General features: G+C 35.9%; 2 protein-coding genes across 11 annotated transcripts in view; one reads left to right on the top strand and one right to left on the bottom strand.

The window, feature by feature from the left end:
- MCTP1 (multiple C2 and transmembrane domain containing 1) overlaps positions 1 to 20646 on the top strand; it is a 583843-nt gene extending 563197 nt beyond the window's left edge. For all 9 annotated transcript variants that reach the window (XM_064376156.1, XM_064376155.1, XM_064376154.1 and 6 more), the window contains 4 exons: positions 9696 to 9805; positions 13576 to 13685; positions 15864 to 15961; positions 16841 to 20646. In XM_064376156.1, coding sequence (XP_064232226.1) covers positions 9696 to 9805; positions 13576 to 13685; positions 15864 to 15961; positions 16841 to 16912 — 390 coding nt within the window. In that variant the 3' untranslated portion in view covers positions 16913 to 20646. The remainder of the gene's footprint in view (positions 1 to 9695; positions 9806 to 13575; positions 13686 to 15863; positions 15962 to 16840) is intronic.
- SLF1 (SMC5-SMC6 complex localization factor 1) overlaps positions 9639 to 21346 on the bottom strand; it is a 97554-nt gene continuing 85846 nt past the window's right edge. For both annotated transcript variants that reach the window (XM_064376151.1, XM_064376152.1), the window contains exons 24-25: positions 16182 to 16249; positions 9639 to 9994 (exon numbers count right to left, since the gene is read on the bottom strand). The gene's annotated coding sequence lies outside the window, so the exon portion shown is untranslated. The remainder of the gene's footprint in view (positions 9995 to 16181; positions 16250 to 21346) is intronic.

The following is a 21346-nucleotide window of genomic DNA, read 5'->3' as shown; positions in this document are numbered from 1 at the left end:
ATGCACACCTGTGGTCCCAGCTACTTGAGAGGCTCAAGTGGGAGGACTGCTTGAGCCCAGGAGGTTGAAGCTGTAATGTGAGCTGTGATGGAGCCACTCCACTCCAGCCTGGGCGACAAAGCGAGACCTCATCTCAAAGCAAAAGTTGGTGCGGGGTGGGTCTTCAGTCTTTGACTCCAGGGTACTCTTCCTCCTGAGAACAGGTCCATCTGCATTGCTGGATGCTTGGTGTAACGTTTATTTACATTTAATGAAAAATATTTTAGTCCAGCCTTTTACAAATAAATTTTGTTGAAGTAGAAGTTAACATGGTTAGCAAGTTTTGTTTCTGTCTTGATTTTATGTCATTTGTGTTTCTGACCAGAGATATTTTCCTTCCCTATCTCATAGTCCACTTCTCAAAGTCTCCTCATCTTCTCTCCCTCCATTAGAGTATCTCTTTTACGTGTTTTCCTCTCCCTCTTCTCCTTTGTCTCTTCCTCTCTCTCTCCCGTTTTTCCTTTCTTCTTTTTCTTTCCTCCCTTTTTTTTCCCATTCTTTCCTTCATAGGTTTTAGCATAACTCTTAGAGTGCCAGCTGCCACATAAAAATGCCTGTTGTTTGCATTGTCTAGCCCAGAGAATATTTCTCTCCAAATTCTTTTTACTTTACAATCGCCTTTAAAGTTGCATGCAAATTACATGTATAAGATTGAGCCAACAAGGTAAAGCACAACTAAATGCTATTACAAATTACATAGTAGAAATGAGCTCTGAAAAGCATAAGGCTATCTTGCAAAAGAGGAAGCAAAAAATTAAAATCAGGTAAACACTCATTCTGCAAAAAAGCAAAAACAAAACAAAAAACTTGTGCCAAGTCAGCAGAAGGGAAAAAAAAATCTCAATGTAACATTAAAAAGAATTTACCATCCTTTTCTAAAATACACTCTGACAGGTTAACACTAAGTTATCTGGTACAAAACTAAACATGCATAAAAAGTTTCATATAGTTGATAATTCCTCTAATATTTCAAAATTTTGTTTTTAACATAAACCAAAATGTTTTGGAGAACTGTTTTAAGAGAAAAATATGCTGTCTTGTTAAAAGGTGTCCATTTATCCTGTTAACCTTAAACAACTGAGTACTTCAGTGTGTCAGTACAGTGTTTCTATTTTTCATGGCCAGTATCAGGAAGAGAGGCAAGGCACCAACTGCACAAGATCTGATACAGTAAAAACTGAGTAAGACACTTAGGTAAGATTCAGTAGCCAAGGGACTCTGTCAATTGCCAAACTGCTCTCTGAGAATTTCAGTATTCTAGATTTCAGGTTGAAACATGGTTTTTTATATCTGAAAAAGAATAAAGATTGGCACAGAGAAAACATTTGATCACTTCTTTTTGTGCCTTTATCCACTCCATACTTCCCATCTAATGTATTTTCCGTAGGTTGAAAGTATAGATCTGAGAGGAAGTCTATTTTGCAGGGCACTTGACTAAGTGAACTAGAGAAAGTAGTGCACCAAAACCATCTTTAGCATCCATCACGGGAAACATAAACATATTCCAAACATAATTTTATACTTTATGCTATGTGAGTCCATACTTGTCCAGAGAAGAACTGCAATCAGTGGTAAACTATAATAAATAATTATGTCTCAGGCCGGGCACGGTGGCTCACACCTGTAATCCCAGCACTTTGGGAGGCTGAGGCGGGTGGATCACCTGAGGTCGGGAGATCAAGACCAGCCTGACAAACATGGAGAAACCCTGTCTCTACTAAAAATACAAAATTTGCTGGGTATGGTGGCACATGCCTGTAATCCCAGCTTTTTGGGAGGCTGAGGCAGGAGAATTGCTTGAACCCAGGAGGCAGAGATTGTGGTTAGAGGAGATAGTGCCATTGCACTCCAGCCTGGGCAACAAGAGTGAAACTCTGTCTCAAAAAATAAATAAGTCAGTCAGTCTCATAGCAAATATCATTCACCTTTTGCCAAAGGTTATATAAGCAAGACTTTAAAGGAGAAGCAAAATTATGATAAAGATTAATTAGCTCTTTGGGATAGAAGGTATCTCAAATCTGAATACTTCCTCCAGGAAATAATAAGGTGACCATATGCCCTGGTATAGTTCCATTTATGTTCAGTATCCTAGCATAACATTTAGTAGCTCTCCCTTTCATTCTTCTTAAGACACTCTCTCACCCTAGAAAGTGAAATAACATTGATCTTATAATAGTAATAATTCTAGCAAATATATTCTACATACCTGCTAATTCTGATTAATACAGCACAGGTGTTCAGCAGATAACTTCTTAATATGGTTGACAATGACCACTGGCAGGGTCCCTAAATGCATTAGTGGCTAAGCTAGGATGCAGCTTGGCAGGAGAAACCAGTCCCAGAGTGTTTACCCGTCACTTTGGCTTCCTGTTCCCATTCAGAACAGACTCAGTGAAGGGGAGAATCTGTCATTTGGCTTGAAAGTCAATTAATAGGATTCTTCAAATATGTAAGGTATGACTATTGATTATTTAGGTTTTTAGATTTTCTTAAATGTCTCAAAACTAGGTATAAGGTACTTCTTTGGAAGAATCTAGTTAACTTTCTGTTGTGATATGTCATAGTAAAGTAGGCATATGTTAAAGAATCACTGTACTTCAACTTTTACAGTTAGTGATGTTTTAGGGACTATTTAAAACCTAATAAGAGAGCTTTTAGAAACATTATATAGAATCATTAGAAATAGTTGTGCAATATAAATCTCATATATTCTCAGATTCATGTTTATAGCTGTTGTTGTGGGTATTTTTTTTTTTTCATTTTCAAAAGAAACCTTAATAATGCATTAAAAAAAATAAAATACCCCAGTGTCACTACCAAGATTGGGTGATTAACTACCTTATGATATTTCTTTCATCCAAGCTGCTTTATAAAGGAAAACAAAAACAACAATAAAGGAAACATACCAATTTATTCTCTACTAATATAGTATTGAACATTATTGAAAAAAAGTGTGAAATATTGGAATGCAGCACAGCAATTTCATTACCCATTGCAGTTTTGGGTCATATACTGTATATAAAGAGTAATTACTTCATTGGTTGGAGACCACAGTGGAGGAATACAGAATTTGATGACAGATTTTTAAATGAAAATTTTATCCCAAAGCATTTGCTTTTCAAAATTTTGCCAACATTACAGACAAACCATCTTATTTTTTCTTTTGGTGGTTGAGGGTAACAGAGTGGCAGTGGGCTGGGAGTGCAGTAATAATAAAGCAAATGAAGAGTGAGCAAATTTTAAAAAATCCTTAGCCAATAATCATACATCAGCACTTGGATTTTAAAGTAGCTGTTAAAAATTCTTCACGGATGCCTCAATTGACACATCTTCTGAATGAAGGGCCTGCATTTAATATTTGCATACCTTATTATTGACATTAAATCTGGTGGTTTCTAAGACATCTTTCACTTCAAAGCAAGTTTCTGGATTTCATTCTCTTACTCAAGATTTTAGCTGTGTGATGAGTCTCATGGCTAGATTATGGTGTCTACATTTTCTAAACATTTTCAAACCATTTTTCTTTATCTCAATGGAATTCTTGGTAGGAACTGAAACCTTCCAGGATACACATGATTATTATAGAGAGTACAGGCTCTGGAGTTAGCCAGGAATTGTCCCAATCCAAGTGCTGTCACTTTTCCCTGAGCCTCAGTTTCCTCTTCTGTAGAGTGGAGAAAAATAACTACATTGTAGGATGGTTTTGAGTATTGGTTGAATTATGTGAAAAGCACTTTAAAGCACTTAATAATGAGTGTTTGTTTATATTCCACTTTTTTCCAAAAATAATTTAATATAGCTTATAAAAATACAAAAAATAGACAAGCCAAGTACCCATTTATTTATTTCTTTTAACCATCTTTTTCTTAGCAGTGTTTAAAAAAATTGGGGAAATAGTCTGATTACAAAAGTAAAATATTAATTGCAAAGAATTTGAATATTACAGGAAGGTATGAAGAAGATACATCTCCTTCATTTTTTCCCAACATAGCCATTTTAAACATAAATTAGGATTACATAAAATTATATTTACCTCCTACTTTTTTTTCAAGTTCAATTAGATTATAGGCATTTTTATCATTATATATTCCCTCCAAATATCTTCTGATTTCATAATCTATCAATTGTATGTACTATAATTAATGCCATCCAACATATTGTCTTTTTGTTATAAACAAAAATGCAATGAAAAAATTTTCAGATATTTACTATTTGGGAAATATGGTATTTGTTTATTTTTTTCCCACTTAGCCTTTTAAATTTGTGACTTCTGAAATGTTTTAAATTTTATGTAACCATTGCTGTAAATTGTTTTCCTTTGTAATTTATTTTACTTTTTAGATGTTTAGAAAGTTCTTTCCTCTTCCAAGGTCAGTAAATAGTTTCCCTATATCATCTTGTCTTTTTATAATTCATTTTTGTTTTTAACTTTTTACAAAAATTTAATTATATTTTAAGTTCCAGGACACATGCTCAGGACACGCAGATTTGTTACATAGGTAAACATGTGCCACGGTGGTTTGCTGTACCGATCAACCCATCACCTAGGTATTAAGCCTTGTTTGCATTAACTATTTATCCTGATGCTCTCCCTCCCCACATCACCACCCCCACCACCAGCAGACCCCAATCTGTATTGTTCCCCTCCCTGTGTCCATATGTTCTCATTGTTTAACTCCCACTTATAAGTGAGAACATGTGGTGTTTGGTTTTCTGTTCCTGCGTTAGTTTGCTGAGGTTAATGGCTTCCAACTCCAACCATGTACCTGCAAAGGACATGATCTCATTTGTTTTTATGTCTGCATAGTATTCCATGGTATATATGTACCACATTTTCTTTTTTTTTTTTCTGAGACCAAGTGTCGCTCTGTTGCCAGTCTCGAGTGCAGTGGCATGATCTCAGCTCACTGCAACCTCCACCTCCCTTGTTCAAGCAATTCTCCTGCCTCAGCTTCCTGAATAGCTGGGACTACAAGCGTGCACCACCACACCCAGCTAATTTTTGTATTTTTAGTAGAGACGGGGTTTCACCATGTTGGCCAGGATGGTCTTGATCTCTTGACCTCGTGATCTGCCTGTCTCGGCCTCCCAAGGTGCTGGGATTACAGGCGTGAGCCACTGCACCCCGCCCTGTACCACATTTTCTTTATCCAGTGAATCACTGATTCACTGATGGGCATTTGGGTTGATTCCATGGCTTTGCTTTTGTGAATAGTCTGCAATTAACATACATGTACATGTATCTTTATAATAAAATAATTTATATTCCTTAGGGTAGATACTCAGTAATGAGATAGCTGGGTCAAATGGCATTTCTGGTTCTAGGTGTTTGAGGAATCACTACATTGTCTTCCGCAATGGTTGGACCAATTTACTTGTCTGTCAACATTGTAAAAGTATTCCTATTTCTCCATAGCCTCAACAGCATCTGTTGTTTCTTGACTGTTTAATAATAGCCATTCTGACTGGCATGAAATGGTATCTCATTGTGGTTTTGATTTTCATTTCTCTGATGATCACTGATGTTGAGCTTTTTTTCATGTTTGTTGGCTGCATAAATGTCTTTTGGGTTGGCACAGTGGTTCACGCCTGTAATTCCAGTCCTTTGGGAGGCCAAGGTAGGTGGATCGCCTGAGATCAGGAGTTCGAGACCAGCCTGGCCAACATGGTAAAACCCAATCTCTACTAAAAATACAAAAAATTAGCTGGGTGTGGTGGCACATGCCTGTAATCCCAGCTACTCAGAAGGCTGAGGCAGGAGAATCGCTTGAACCTGGGAGGTAGAGGTTGTAGCAAGCCAAGATCGTGCCATCATACTGCAGCCTGGGCAACAAGAGTGAAACTCAAGGTCAAAAAAAAAAGTCATCTTTTGAGAAATATCTGTTCATGTCCTTTGTCTACTTTTTAATGGGTTGTTTTTTTCTTGTAAATTTAAGTTCCTTGTAGATTGTGGATATTAGACCTTTGTGAGATTGATTGCAAAAATTTTCTGCCATTCTGTAGGTTGTCTGTTCACTCTGATGATAGTTTCTTTTGCTGTGCAGAAGCTCTTTAGTTTAATTAGATCCCATTTGTTAATTTTTGCTTTGGTTGCATGCAAAATGCTTCCTTTTGATGTTTTCGTCATGAAATCCTTGCCTGTGCCAATGTCCTTAATGGTATTGTCTAGATTTTCTTCTAGGGTTTTTATAATTTGGGGTTTTACATCTAAGTCTTTAATCCATCTCGAGTTAATTTTTGTATAAGAAAGACGTCCAGTTGTAATTTTCTGTGTAAGGCTAGCCACTTTTCCCAGCACTGTTTATTATATAGGGAATACTTTCCTCATTACTTGTTTTTGTCAGGTTTGTTGAGAAGCAGATGGTTGTAGATGTGCAGTCTTGTTTCTGAGATCTCTATTCTATTCTGTTTGTGTTTGTGTCTGTTTTTGTACCAGTACCATGCTGTTTTGGTTACTGTAGCCTAATAATAGAGTTTGAAGTCAGCGTGATGCCTCCAGCTTTGTTCTTTTTGCTTAGGACTGTTTTAGCTATACAAGCTCTTTTTCGGTTCAATATACATTTTAAAGTAGTTTTTTCTAATTCTGTGAAGAATGTCAATGGTAGTTTGATGGGAATAGCATTGAATCTATAAATTACTTTGGGCAGTATGGCCATTTTCATGATACTAATTCTTCCTATCCATGAGCATGGAATATTTACCCATTTGTTTGTGTCTTCTCTGATTTCCTTGAGCAGTGGTTTGTAGTTCTCTTTGAAGAGGTCCTTTCCTTCCCTTCCCTTCCCTTGTTAGCTGCATTCCTAGGTATTTTCTTCTCTTTGTAGCAATTGTGAATGGGAGTTCATTCATGATTTGGCTCTCTGCTTGTCTATTATTGGTGTATAGAGAATGCTAGTAATTTTTGCACATTGATTTTTGTATCCTGAGACTTTGCTAAAGTTGCTTATCAGCTTAAGAAGTTTACGATTGAGATGATAGGGTTTTTTAGATATAGGATCATGTCATCTGCAGAGACAGTTTGACTTCCTATCTTCCTATGTGAATATCCTTTCTTCCTCTGACCCAATTGCCCTGACCAGAACTTCTAATACTGTTGAATAGGAGTGTTTAGAGAGGGCATCCTTGTCTTGTGCCAGATTTCAAGGGGAATGCTTCCAGCTTTTGCCTATTCAGTATGATATTGGCTGTGGGTTTGTCATAAATGGCCCTTATTATTTTGAGGTGTGTTTTGTTAACACCTAGTTCATTGAGTTTTTAACATGAAGGGATGTTGAATGTTATCGAAGACCTTTTTTTTTTGCATCTATTGAAATAATCATGTGGTTTTTGTCTTTAGATCTATTTATGTGATGAATTACTTTATTGATTTGTGTATGTGGAACCAGCCTTGCATCTCAGGGGTGAAACTGACTTGATTGTGATATATACTAACTTCTTAAAATTAATATGGAATGTATTTAGGGCTGTTTAAGGTAGATATTAAGATAGATTTGGGCTATCTCAGATTTGATAGTCTATTTTAGGTAGGATTTAACATAACTTTCTCCAAATAGTTAACACAACTGCCCAATAACAGTACTTCCTTATTTCCTTTGTGTATGACACCTCATCATATATTAATCGTTTGATGCCCATATCTCATTTTAAATATGGAGTATACTGAATGCCTCCTCATGATTTCTCTTTTGTAAAATTTCTTAGCTATATTTATTTATTTGTCCAAACAAATTTTAGAAACACTTAAGTTCTCCTGATTTTCTCCACTCTGAATATTAGGATTTGCTTGAAATTTCACTAAACCTATATATGCAACTGAAAAAAAAATCTTCATGTATGTTTTGTACCTATCTTGCTGAGGTTTTACCTAGGTATTTCATATATTTGTTACTGCAAAATATTTTTTCACATAATTTTGAGCTGGAAGACATTCTCAATGGACTTTCATTGTACAACGAGCATGCTTCAACTGGTTTGACTTATTCTGTATGTGCTTAAATATTTAACAGTACTTTGCTTCATAGACATAAATGAACTTAGCTGGTGCTTGAGATGAGAATATTACAGGACACACAATTGGGGCAGTCCAACTTTGTAGTTTTGAAAGGAACAGGAAAAAGCCACTGGTTATTCATTTTATTCTACCATACACAATTGTATAGATGAAACTAACACTTTATTACTGGAGAGCGTGAAAGATAAGAAATTGATGCACCGTCTGTCATGACAAGTGAATGGTGACTTCTGAAGACAGTAGGGAACCCTGAGTAGCTAACTGTTCCCAATACCATTATTAAGCTTTATGCATCTCATCTACCTAACTGACAATCCATTTTGGCATAAGCAAGATGAATAATATAAATTTCTCCACATGAATTGAATTTAAAATGAAGGCTCTAAGTAACTGGTATCTATACCAAAGATTGTTATTAAAACTGGCCTCCATGTCCTCAGTCCCAGTGTACCCTGTTGTCCTTGGAGGAGGCACACACATCTGTCATTCACTTGCCTGTAGTTTCTGAGGTGGCGGAATGCCAGCCCTGGCCAAGTGTTCACAGTGTAGAGTGCTTTAGACTCTTCTGAAATGAAAGTCAGTATGTAAATGTGCAACGTGACATTATTATTCTAGCTTCCTGGCTGCTTTCAGCAAGCACTGACTGCCACATGAGGTCTCAAGTGTTCTGGCATAGTGTGCAAGTGTTCAAAGAAGTTAAAGTAATGAAATTGGATCTACATTTCCACAGATATTCAAGCTGGCATGGAGGAATGGAGTCAAAGAATCAGGGTTGGATGGTCTCCACCAAACAGCCTAGGCAAGTGCCTGTGATGCCAGGCTACTAAGCAGAATTTTCAATTGTGAAAGGCCACCGCTATTTCTTCCTTTGGGTCTAAAATTGCAAAATATGTACATCTCTCCTAGGCTCACACCACTCTTTAGGTGGTTTAATGCTCAATCTCCAACTATCTATTACCTGAAGAACACCAGCTTTGCTTAAATTCAACGTTTTAAAATGAAGAACTAAGTATAAAAAGGGGAAAAATGTTTAGTTAGAACCTAATACAGCATATACTGCTGTATATAATATATGACTTTTATTTTTAAGAAGTTGGTCAGGCTTAGTGTGTATATGATCTAAGCAGTATCCACGTAGATTTCAGGTTTTGGTAGTTTGTGTTTTTTGCAGTTTTCATTGCTCACAAATCCCAATTGCATCTAGCATTCTCTGCTGCTGAAATATCTGAGCCACAACAAAAGCTGGGTATGTGGGCGGTGGGTGGGATCAAGAAAATGGGTCCACTAAGTAGTGTCTCAGTGGATCCAGAAGCACTGTAGAATTCGGGTTTAGTAATTCTGGGACCTCCCCTGTCCCTTATATCTTCCTCCCGAAAATGTTTGTTTCTTCTGCTCATCAGGACAAGAGCAATGGAACCCAAGTCTCTTGCTTTGCAGCCACCTTTGTAAGCACAAATCCATGATGCTGGGTCCCTTTCCTCCTCATGTCCCTTAAAATCCTGATATTTTCACGGGTTCCAATTATCCATTTATATACACATAAAAATGAAGTTTACTTAAAAATGCAAGAGAAGGACAACACAAAGAATTCAAGCAATGAAGAAAACCTTTACTCATACAGAATTTTTTTTTAATTGCATTTTAGGACAGTGAAAAAAAGGGATTTATAAATAAAATCTACGCCATCCAGGAGGTATGTGTCAGTGTCCAGAACATCCTAGATGAAGTGGCTTCCTTTGGCGAAAGGATAAAGAAGTGAGTGACGGTGACATGTAAGCCCCAGTCTTCCGTGGGACAGGGTGTCCATTTGTTTCTCAGAGGGTGAAATGCCACATTCCTTTTGGCAGGGGACACTCCTTCTGGGTGATCTATTGCTCAGTTTTATCATTATTTACTTTATTTCTGCCAGTCTTTGGCTTTATGAAAGTTCTGTCAATTTTCTTCCTGAAATTTAGAACATATTGGTTGGAAAGAAGTCACACTTGTAGCTTTGAAGAAATAACACCGTCCTAAATTTTAGCACATTTTTCACTGTGAAAGACTTTGTTCTTAAACGGAGTATGAAATTGTGATAGGAAAGAATAAACCAAGCTAAATGAGGACTTCAGGTAATTAAGATACACCTGCATTTTGTTATTGCCTAGTTACATTTTCATCAAGTGACTCAATTTTTTTTAAAATTGTATTTATGGTGCCCTGCAAAAATATTTTTTCAAGTGTGTATTTAAATAGCTGAGATCATAATTATCAATAAACTAATGCTTTGTCATTTAGAAAATACACACAATTTTTAAAATTATAAAAACCAAATCCCTTTTCCTTAATTTTTTAAAATAAGGAAATATATCTTCACTGAGCTCTAATGCAAAATTAAGAAACTTAAATTCTTAATCTTACATACTTACGTTTTACTTAAAACAGTGTTATATTTTTTAAAAACAAGATGTATTATAAGAATTACCAGTTAAAAGTATTACATACTTCTAAATTATGTAAAAATTGGCCTATATGATGATTGCTAATGGTCTGCTCAAGAAGGGGTGCCAAATTCTGGAGAAACCTTTATTTTCCTATTTCATGTATCTATTCTTTGTTTATTATTCATAACCAAAAGTTTTCTACAGATTTGAATCCTTTGGCATACAATGAATTTGAAAAGGAGTAAATTATTTAAAGGTGTGAGTCATTCCTTTGGTGCCTTTCATGTTGCAAGGGATAATGCATTTTGTTTTGTATAATTTTGTTTAATATATTTCCACATGTCCAGGTGCTGAGTGTCTACTTTCTTATATTAGACAGAACAGCCCCCCTCTCACTCCCAGATGTGCCTTTAGGAAGCATTCAGTTTTGGACTTCTGAAGACTGTTCCCATATCTTTTCTCTCTCCTACTTCCTCTGTGTATTTCCTTCCATCTCCGAGAATATTTACCTGTCTTCCACACACTATCCACTGAAACACTATGAAGCCCTGAATTTGGGGCATTTCCCCATTGAGTATTGTCTTTTATCTGGGGTACACTGTGAGCTAATACCTGACAGAAACATCTCATTTATACCAAAAGACCAAGGATCAGGCTAGTGAATGCCTGAGAAGCAGCTCCTTTGTTACTCTAGGTGGTAGAAGGCCTCAGAACAGATGCTTGGCTGGAAAACATGACTAGCTAAGGGATATGACCAGATCCTGGTGGTGTTCCAGCCTTTGGAAAACCTGGGTTTTGTAGAACTTCCTATGCTAAGCTAAGGTACAGGAATATGGCATAGGAGCCAATGAGTCTTGTAGGACCCATCTCTCCTGCAAAATGATCTTTTGCATGCTAAAAGAGAAATTCTCCTGGGGTCACATGGAATTAAAAGCATCTATCCAGAAAGCAGATTCAGAAGCAATCTTTAAGCACAAAATGAAAGGGCTCTATAATTACCATGTCTTGTTACTAATCTTTCCAGAACTTTCTTGAATTGCACCCCTTTTTGGGGGAAGATCATATTCTAGATTTAGATTCCATAATGCAGAGAGTAGAAATAGAGAAGGGCAGTCTTTTTTTTTTTTTCCTAACAGCTACACTGGTGGAGATTCTTTGCCATTTATCCTTCCAGTAAGAGTAAGAAGAACATAGGGAGTTCTTCAGTGGGGCTGCCCAGAAGGAAGGTTTTCTGAGTGAAGAGCCAGTGCCCTCACACATGGAGTAGTTGTGATGGATGGCTCTGAGCTGAGCTGCAGGAAAGCAGGCATACCCTCAGCCTTCTGTTCTCTCCACAAGCAAGCAGAAGCAAAGGTGTCCATCAGGAAGGAAAGGCATGATCCTTTACCTGGTGACAGTTAGTTACAGATGCTCACTGTTGTTGACCACAGAGGAAAAAGACAAAGACAGAAAAGCCAGACCCGAAGGGTTACTGAAAATAGGATACCCAGATTGACCCAACATTGGCTCATTTAGTAGAAAAAATTTTAGGCAATAATTTTGACCTAGAGAGACAAAAAGCAAGCTACATGCCACAAAGCTAAGGAACAACTAATTCCTAATTATGCTGAGGCACTGTGTAGAAGAAAATCTCTGAGCAATCATCCTTTATTGGGTCAAAATTGCCTGAAAAAACTCACCTCAAGTTAAGTACAAGATACAGTACCAGGAAATTAGAAGAATTTGTCTACATGAACAATATGTTTTTCTGAAGTGTCTTAAGGGCCCTTCTCACTGTCTCATAAGAAAAAAGTACCAAAATTGAAATTCCTTGAGTTGATTAGTTCTAATAATTTCAACTTGATTCACATAAACATGTTACCATCACAACGACTTTTTTATTCTTGACAGAATAAAAGCTATCCCATTTTATAAATGGAGAAAGGGTTAGAGAGGTTGACTCAGCTAAATCCACATAACAGAATCTAGGCTTTGAATACAGATCTGCTAACTTCTTGGTCACAGGACATGATATGTTAGTTCCTCTTTAGTGAATGAACTCTTAGGAGAAAGTTGAAAGAATGCAATGGTATGCCTATAAATGGTGATATATTTATATGCCCAACCCTGGAGGCTCTACATAGTGTTTCTGTTTTCTTTATAATTTTGGCACACTCTTAAGTACCAGACTGGCTTCCACACAAAAAGCCTTCTGTGATTACAATCGTCCCATGTTCCATTTTCTTGATTTTCTACTCCATATTTTTTGCCTTTGTCTTCATTTTTCTTTTCCCTTTTTGTCTCAGTAAATTCCTTCCCATCTCCTCAGTACTTTTTTTTTTGTAACTTCTACTTCCGTTCATTGGTCTTGTTTCTGTTTGCTATTCTGCCTTATTGTCAATACTGAGTCTTGCAGCCTTCTCTGACTCAGCCCTCTACGCTACCAATTACTTTTGCCAGAATGCTCTCCTTCACAAGAAGTACATGAGAGATAATAGTAGGCAATGCTGATTTTATTTCTTAATTCCCTATGTATTTCTGGGAAGAAGGGCAATGATGAGAGGTGAAGTTTTGCAAGGCTAACTGTTTTGTTGTTCTTTCCTGATTTCCAGTTCTATTTGAAACATAGCTGAGGTAGGAAATGAGTATTCCTCTAAGGAATTCTAACATTCAGAGGATTTTTTTACATAACCATGCTGGCAACATTTTATTCCCAATATGGGGAATACTGAGAGTTGACAGAAGGAAGAATGGTAGGCCCAGGGGCATTCCCCTCTGAAAAGTTGGAGAAAACAAGGATGGTTACTAGTCTTAGCAGTAGAAAAATAAAGATCTTTTTCCATGTGGGAAGTCACCCAAGTAGTGCAACAGCTTTAGATGCTGAAGTCGCCTGGGACAATCTGGAGAAACTGGCAGCAAGACTCTTTACCTGGGCCCTGTGTTCATGGAACTGAGCAGATTATGATGAACTAGCCTGTGTCTTCTGATAACCTATTACAACTGGAATCTATTCCAGAGAGAAATGCCGACTAACTAGGTCCCAAGTTAAGTCAGAATCATATGTATTTCAATATTGGAAAAAAGTATAAAGTACTCAGATTGCTGATGTGTTAATTTTCCATTCAGTACTTTCAACTGGACTGTCCCATTCTTAAGCTGGCTGGCCATTGTAGCCCTCTGTGTGTTCACGGTCATCCTGTACTGCATTCCGCTGAGATACATTGTCCTTGTCTGGGGTAAGTAAACCCTCCCAGGCTCCCCCAAACTGTCTTAGCTGCTATGAACAAACTGTGTTTAAGAGATGAGTTGTACTGTCAGCAGTTCTCTGTATTTATGGTCATGAAGCTACTCCATGATGAAAAGAGACAGGTCAGTTAAAAATCACAACAGTATAAAGATTTAGGTCTACCTGCAAAATGTATTTTTCTTATCTGGCACACTAGGTTTCATCATACTATAAATGTGTTAGTTGTACAGATTCTTCATATATCAAAGTGTAGCTTTGTCTAGATATCCCTCTGATTTATTTTCACCACTTATATACAAGCAGAGGCATTTCAATCCATATGGTGCATTTAAGAAAATATGCTTTCTTTGCTGTTGTATTTTATCTTGTGGAAGTATATGTAAACATGGTACTATACATGGCTGCCTGTTTAAGAGGTCACCTTTAGCATCTGGAAAAAGGGTCCTTGGCACTTGCAGGTTCCTTAGGAACAAAAAGATCCCTTTATGTGTACTAGATAAGACTGTTTCTACAAATACCTACATTAAAGGTGATTTTTTTCGGTCCTAATTTTTAATGTGAGTATGCTGCAATGCCAATGATTCCTATGCACCTGGGCTCCATTTAGGAGATTGTCAGTTGCAGCATTCTTCTTCTTTCTTTCCTGACAAAATTCTTGGTTTGGAAAACAATTTTCCATCTCTAGGATCTACTACAATGTTAATAATACATAAACAAGACTGGGTAGAAGAATAATTCTCTACCTGCCCCTCGCCTGCCTACACATATACCTAAGATTGCTAAACCTATACAAAACACAAAGAACCAAAATAGGTCTTAGCTTTGGAAAGCATGTGCTTATACTGAAAGCAAAAATTTTTTTCTCTTTAAGGCTTTTGAAGAGATATATTGGAATAAAGTGAGTTCAAGTCTTATATCCCAAGCCCTCTGCTTTTAAGATTCCTATTTCCCTATTCTTTTTGGCCCAACTTATCATATATAGAGCAAGCCCTCTTATCCCCTATCATTAGCATTACCTTTACAGCCTGGGTGAGAGGTGGGGGAAATGGTAATTATTTTTTCCTTTCCTAATTTCTGTAATTCAAAGAAATTGAATTTAGACAGCACTTTCATTATATAAGGGAAGAAAAATTTAATTTCCACTATGTTCTTACTTCGTATTGTATGTTCATCTTTCATTTCTTCCTGATAGTTAAGGCAGATGCTTCTTTATTGAAAAAATTAGTCTACCTAGGGTCAGACCTGCCTTGGCTTGTGGAGTTACCTCTGTTGCAATAGGTGGTGGCAAATGCCCTGTTCTCCCAGGTTTGCAGAAACTGGAGCCCAGGGCAGACATCTAGCTATGTAACTTGCAGTGGCCTCACTGACTAGCTGCCTTAAAAGTAATTTTGCAGAATGTGTTTGTGCCTCGTGTTTCATAAAACAAAATAAAACAAGAAAAGTATTCCTTTGGGTGGTAGGTGATTGCTGAAATATTAGCCAGAAATTTAAGACTATAGGTCTTACATGAGGAGACAGATTTTAGAAGCTTATTCTGCATGAACTCCCTGAAGAAGAGCCAAAATGCTCTAGTTTATGGCTCAGTTTTTACCAGTTTGTTGATTTCATGTAAAGGTGTTTTTTTACAAAGCTGGGGGCAAATCTTTTCATTTCCGGTTTGAAAAAAAAATGAAGATCACGTGTCTTCTAAACATTGATCGGGCATAACAGCAACACATACCCCTACCTCCAAAAATATGCATTTTTTTGGAAAAGAGGAAACCAATAAGTTAGACATCTTGCCTTAAAAATATTAACCCAAAAAGTAGGAAAGTAAGTTTCATCAGAAATGAAATACTAAAGTAAGGCTTCTAAGTATACTGTAACACAGCAGGGAAAAATGCAAGAGATTGCTAATTACCGCCAGGGAACCTCCTTTATTTCCCACATAGAAACCCTTTCCTGCTTGGAATAAGCTACTAAAGTACAAAGTGAAAGAGCAGCAACTGAGGAATGAGGAAGAAATGAAGGAGAAAAAGAGGAAGAGAGGGAAAAAATTGGGTGCATTTGGTTCACTGGTTCAAGGCATACAAGTTAGATCTTCCAATTACTACAACACTTTTGCCAGAAATGTGCTTTGTTTATGTCCAATTTTGGTTAAATAATGTTTAATCTATCACTTTTTCAGGAATCAATAAATTTACAAAAAAGCTTCGGAGTCCATATGCAATTGATAACAATGAACTACTTGACTTCCTTTCCAGAGTCCCTTCAGATGTACAAGTGGTATGTAGGTTTTGTTATTATTATTGCTATTATTTTAATGTAGTATGGCTCTGGGTTTTAGCATTTATATCCTTCTAATGCAAACGCTTTACAAGAGCTGAGTAAAATTAATAAAGCCTGTGTAGCAGATTTTACCAGTCAGAACTTTAGCCCAGTTGGGGTGTTATCTAAGAAGAACTTACAGAGAATGGGAGAAAGAGCAGTTGCATAAAGAACCTACCAGAGCTGTCAGGGAGGATACTCTTCCAAGTTAGTTCAGCTGGAGTTTGTGATGGGAGTCACTATGACCTGAGGGGAGGAAATAGGAATATTAGATGATGAAATCAAAATATGCCAGTGGACATTAAGGGAGAAAAAATATCTTTCCAGAATTTGCAAGAATTACAAGTAAGTTTTAAAGAAGTATATTTTGGAGGTCTGTGAGGAGAGTTTTTTGAAGAGTGTAGCGTATCTCTAAAACCTCTGAAATCCTTTGAGGTTAATGCCCATTAACCATCAGCTGTTTTCAGAATAAAATAAAGGATTTTTTTGTGACAGTGGGCTGGATGGAAATTAAGACTGTATTAAGCAAACACACACTAAATTGTAAAAAACCATCATCAAGCCCTTTAAAATCGATATAGTTTTGCTTTTAATGTAATGTGTTAGTGAAGGCCATTACTAAAGTTCACATCAGGGCTTCATGCAGTTTCTGACAGGATTTCCCTTCTTATTCTTGCTCTGTCATTCTATTGCTTTCTGCATCTCAGCTGCAGATCCCATATAGCTTCTAGAGTGAGCACTTTTTCCCCCCAGCACAGTCTCTCATTCCTTTGCTTTTCCTTTCTTTGCTAGAAAGTGGCCACCTGAACAGTATTTCTCTGAACTCTGTTTAAACAGGTGCAGTACCAAGAATTGAAACCAGATCCTTCTCACAGCCCATATAAAAGAAAGAAAAACAATCTTGGCTAGCCAGCTCCCAGCACTGAGGAGACCAGCATCTGTTTGGGAAGATAAAAGAAAAAGCCCTCAGCCTCAGCAGCATTTCCTTTCTTTCTGCTTTTTATTTATTTTGCCTTTTTTATCATGATGGAGAGAATTTGTAAATAGTGTACAAAGGCATATGTCTTTGAAAATATACTTCTATTGTACAGACTCAACTTGATAAAGGTTTTGCTACTGCTGTGTGAAAGCCTTGTTAGTTAGCTGTGGATAATAATATAACACACTGAAAGAACAAATATAAGAAGAATGATAACATTGGAAGATATATAGTTATCTAATTACAAGTGGATTACTCACCTGTGCTCTGATTAAATCGACATCAATTGTAAATGTCAATTTGATTTTAAAGTTTTTTTTTAATGTGACTATTTTTTATCTCAAAAGTAATCCATTACACTTTTCTATGTTTTATACATTTCAAAAGGTAGGGAAATCCCAAAGCCTGAATAATGGAATAGATGCATTTCAATTTAACATATATTCTGGCTTTAGATCCTGACATTCACTCCTGTGCAAATTACTTAGGTATGACTAGGCTGATTTTAAGCTAATAAGTGAAGGTACATTCACTCCCTCAAGAGAATCTTCAATACTCTGCAATTCTATAAAGAAAACTTTCAAACCTTCTAACAATCATTCCATCTACAACCTTAAAATCTCCACAGGACTACACCACATAAATACTGCCAGTTTATAAACAGTTGCCTATCTGAATTTTTATACCTACCACTAATTTAATTTATACAGAGTTAGCAAATTAGCAACCCAGTATAGTTATCAAAAATACTAGCAAACTATATCCATATCGCTTTTGGTGTCAGATTGTATCTGTGCATCTAAAAATATTTTAATACTCAAGTGCTCTCACAAAAAAAACTCCTCTGCTTTCTCATTAGATTACTGAAATGCTTTTTAATTCATACTATGATTTTGTTATTAGTGTGAATTTTAATGTAGAGGAGAATGCAGTGTGCTAAGTGATATGCCAGTGTTTCACTACATTTATAAAAAAAAAAATTCTTGATAATGCATGAAAACCTGTTTTGTAAAATAAACTGCTTGGGGGTGGTGGTTGCCTTTAACAATGTTTCACTATTATTATCATAGAATATACACTTAAAAATTGCATTCCCAAGACTCTTAAAGTAGTTTTTGTATCTCACTCCCTGGTATATTGAGGGAGCATACCTCTGGAGAAAAATAATTTGGTTGGTTGAGAATGTCTTACTTCCCTGACTTGGCAGGGGATTACACTCAGTTGAAATTGCAGCAGATGATGCTTTGCACTACTTTATTAATAAATAATAGACTGGGATGGGGTAAAAGTGGGGGTTATGCTAGAAAAGTTATAGAAAAGCTGAAAAATGTATATTTCACTCTAAAGGAAGATTCTTTAACAATAAATTTAATCTCATTGAAGCTGATTTTTAAAGTATTTTTATTTTAGAGATAAGTTGTTAAATACTATTTCTTATAATAGAACTATTTTGATCTGTTTATATACTATGCTTGAATGTCAATTAAATTCCCTTTCTACAGAAAGGCTTTGACCTCAACATGCTCTATTTAATGTATCATGTTTAAAATGACATGCTTCCATCTGCATATCATCACTGTTTGTTGCTAAAAACAATGTTCCATGAACTTGATGTTACTACAGAAAGTTTATTGATGAGATAATTGTTTGAAATAACTTTCGATTATACCTTATGTGAGACTTATGTTCTATGCTGGCAATGTGTACTCAGATGTCTCTAAGCCTGATATTCTACAACCTGAGATGTATCTAGCGGATAGTAACCATTAACAGAAGACTAATTTGTTTGTTTCACTTTATCAAATTTCAGATGTTTAGTTCAATGGTAATGTTGACTACACATTCACTGCATTAAATACAAAAGAAAATAATCTTTCCCATGTATAATCAATACTCTTTTTTTTTGGTGGTTCAGAGATTGATGGGGAATTGTGTGTATATTCTTAAAAATTATATTTCACTTGGAGAAATACAAATTTGGTTTAAACAAACAGGGCTTTTCCTGAAACTCTGACTCTTGTATAAAAATACCTTTGGAGGGGTGAGCATCCAATGAAATTCATAGAGGAATAAGAACTAGCTTGAGGCACAAAAGAGATATTCAGGGAAATCTTCATCACTTCTAGAAACTACTACATTCACAGGCTGAAAACAGACTATGTATAGTAAAATTTTAACTGTTTCTTTCCCCTTCTCACATAGGTTCAATTCTGTCTTGAGAGCTGCCTGACTTGTCTTGATTTTGAGAGATTTGTGATTTAAATATTTTAAGATATCTTAAGAGATAGATTGAATGTCACTCTAACATCTACTTGGACTGCTAACGATTGCAGATATTGTAAACTACTAAATATACTCCTCAGTATCCTTTAGTGAGTAAATTCACTGAACGTCGTCATTATATTCGTATTCCAAACTATTATTGCCACTAGTTGTGATAATTCATAAGAAATGCATATTTGTGCTTTTTAATTTTTTCCTCACCTATCAAAAAAAACATAATGGTACTTCTCACTCATTCTGGTGCTGTTTCAGACTCAAACTGTTAGGTTCTGTAGGAATTCCAATTTTTGAAACATTCTATACACTAGGATAATCTGAGTTGGCAGATTCTTTAAAAAACTTAGCCTTGTGATATATTTATTGAATACCAACTGCATGACCCTGTTATTGGCAATGGTCAAACCAATGATTGATTATATATTAAAATCAAATCTGGAGTTGAAGTATAGTGTGAGTCAAATTTAATTGATGATACATTTCTAAAATTATCTTTTATAAAATTTTTATTCTGCATTTAAAAGTGAAGAAAATTCAGAAATAAACTTTTTTATCTAGGGACCAGAGGAGCTTTTTTCCACTTTGATCTCGTATCTAAGTTCTCCTATGCTGAAAGTAGTGTATATTTGTATTAAGAAGTTATTCAAAGTCTGTAATTTCAGCTAATGAACTTGTTAAATGGGCCTAAATGTTTATAATGTTGAGGAGTTTTGTAGTCAAGATTAAGAACAAAGGTATAAGGCAGTTACACCTTTTTGCTCCAAGTAAAGACAGCCACTCTTATATTTCTTGAAAAAGGTCTCAGATATTATTAAATTAATACTTGCTTAAATCCTGGGGCTTTAAATGAAGAGCATGATTTCACACTCTAGTGTGACTGTGTGTATAGATATCTGTTCATTGGTGTGATTAGAGTATCTAGAACCAGCCTTTTCTAATTGCTCAGTCAAGTATGAATTAAAACCACATAGAAAATAATGTAGTAAATTCTTTCTTACATTAGTGTCATTTCTTTCAATTATACTTCTTTTTCCTGGGATGACTAGTGTAACTCACTGAAAGAAAACATCAAAACTTTTTTTTTTTTTTGGGTGAAAATGTTCCCCTTTGGTACCTGTTTCTATTATTTATAGAGTGGCAATTTGTATAGAGGGAGTCACATAAGATTTATTTTAGCTGAATGATTAAAATTTGATAAATAATTTTGAAAAATCTCATTAAAAAAGAATACTATGCAAATAAAAACACTGAATGTCCAAAGCAATCACATAATCTAGAAAGTAGGAGCACCATGAAAGGTTTGCTGGAACTTAATGATTCTATCTGTGCTTTTCCAAGGAAGGATGTGAGTTAAGAATAAAAAAATAGCAAAAATTATAACTGATCTCAAATGAGTTTCAATTTATTGGGCTCTTCCTTGACATCATAAGCTTAAAAAAAAACCCCAAACCAAAAATTCAAACAAAAAAAGGGTTCTATTACATGCACAAGCAGTATTTTTGTAAAGACAGGTTTTTAAATTTATATGATGGCTATCCGTACCTCCAAATGTCACTGAAAAATATTACTCCATTTTTAAAAAAGTAACCAAAGTACACTGCTGTTCTGCTTTAGTCAATTAAGTGTTACTATATTAGGCAGAAAGATTTGTTTCAAGGAAAGCAGAAATAGTTTAGGTAAGTTGCTATGCCTAAATTTTTTCAGTATGTAGCAAAATTAAAATTGCATTGCAATTATCCCCTACTACAGATTCTTCAATGTTCCTTCCAAAGAGAAAAGGAGTGACCAACCTGAGTCAATGAGTGAACCTAAAATCTACCTTATTTTCTCTGAGGGAATACATTTAAGGAGATCCTGAAGCCTGGCTGAGTAGAACTGTTGCTCCCACTAGTGAAGAAAGATGATAATATAGGTTCAGTTTCACTTTCTAGTTAAAGACAAGCTCAAAATCGCTTAAGTCTATTTGAGGGATTTTATTTTGCCAGAGTTCAAATGGTGACAGGTTTGGAGGAAATGCTAAATTCATAGAAAAAGGAGCACACCTGGCCTAACTACACATACTTAGTCATACTTGCTTTTTTGCA

This window comes from Aotus nancymaae, unplaced genomic scaffold (assembly GCF_030222135.1).
Source record: "Aotus nancymaae isolate 86718 unplaced genomic scaffold, 86718_ANA_hifiasm-v0.15.2.pri h1tg000014l, whole genome shotgun sequence".
NCBI lineage: Eukaryota > Metazoa > Chordata > Mammalia > Primates > Aotidae > Aotus > Aotus nancymaae.
Note: the sequence above shows the minus strand (reverse complement) of the source record. Positions and strands in the feature narration are given on the sequence as shown.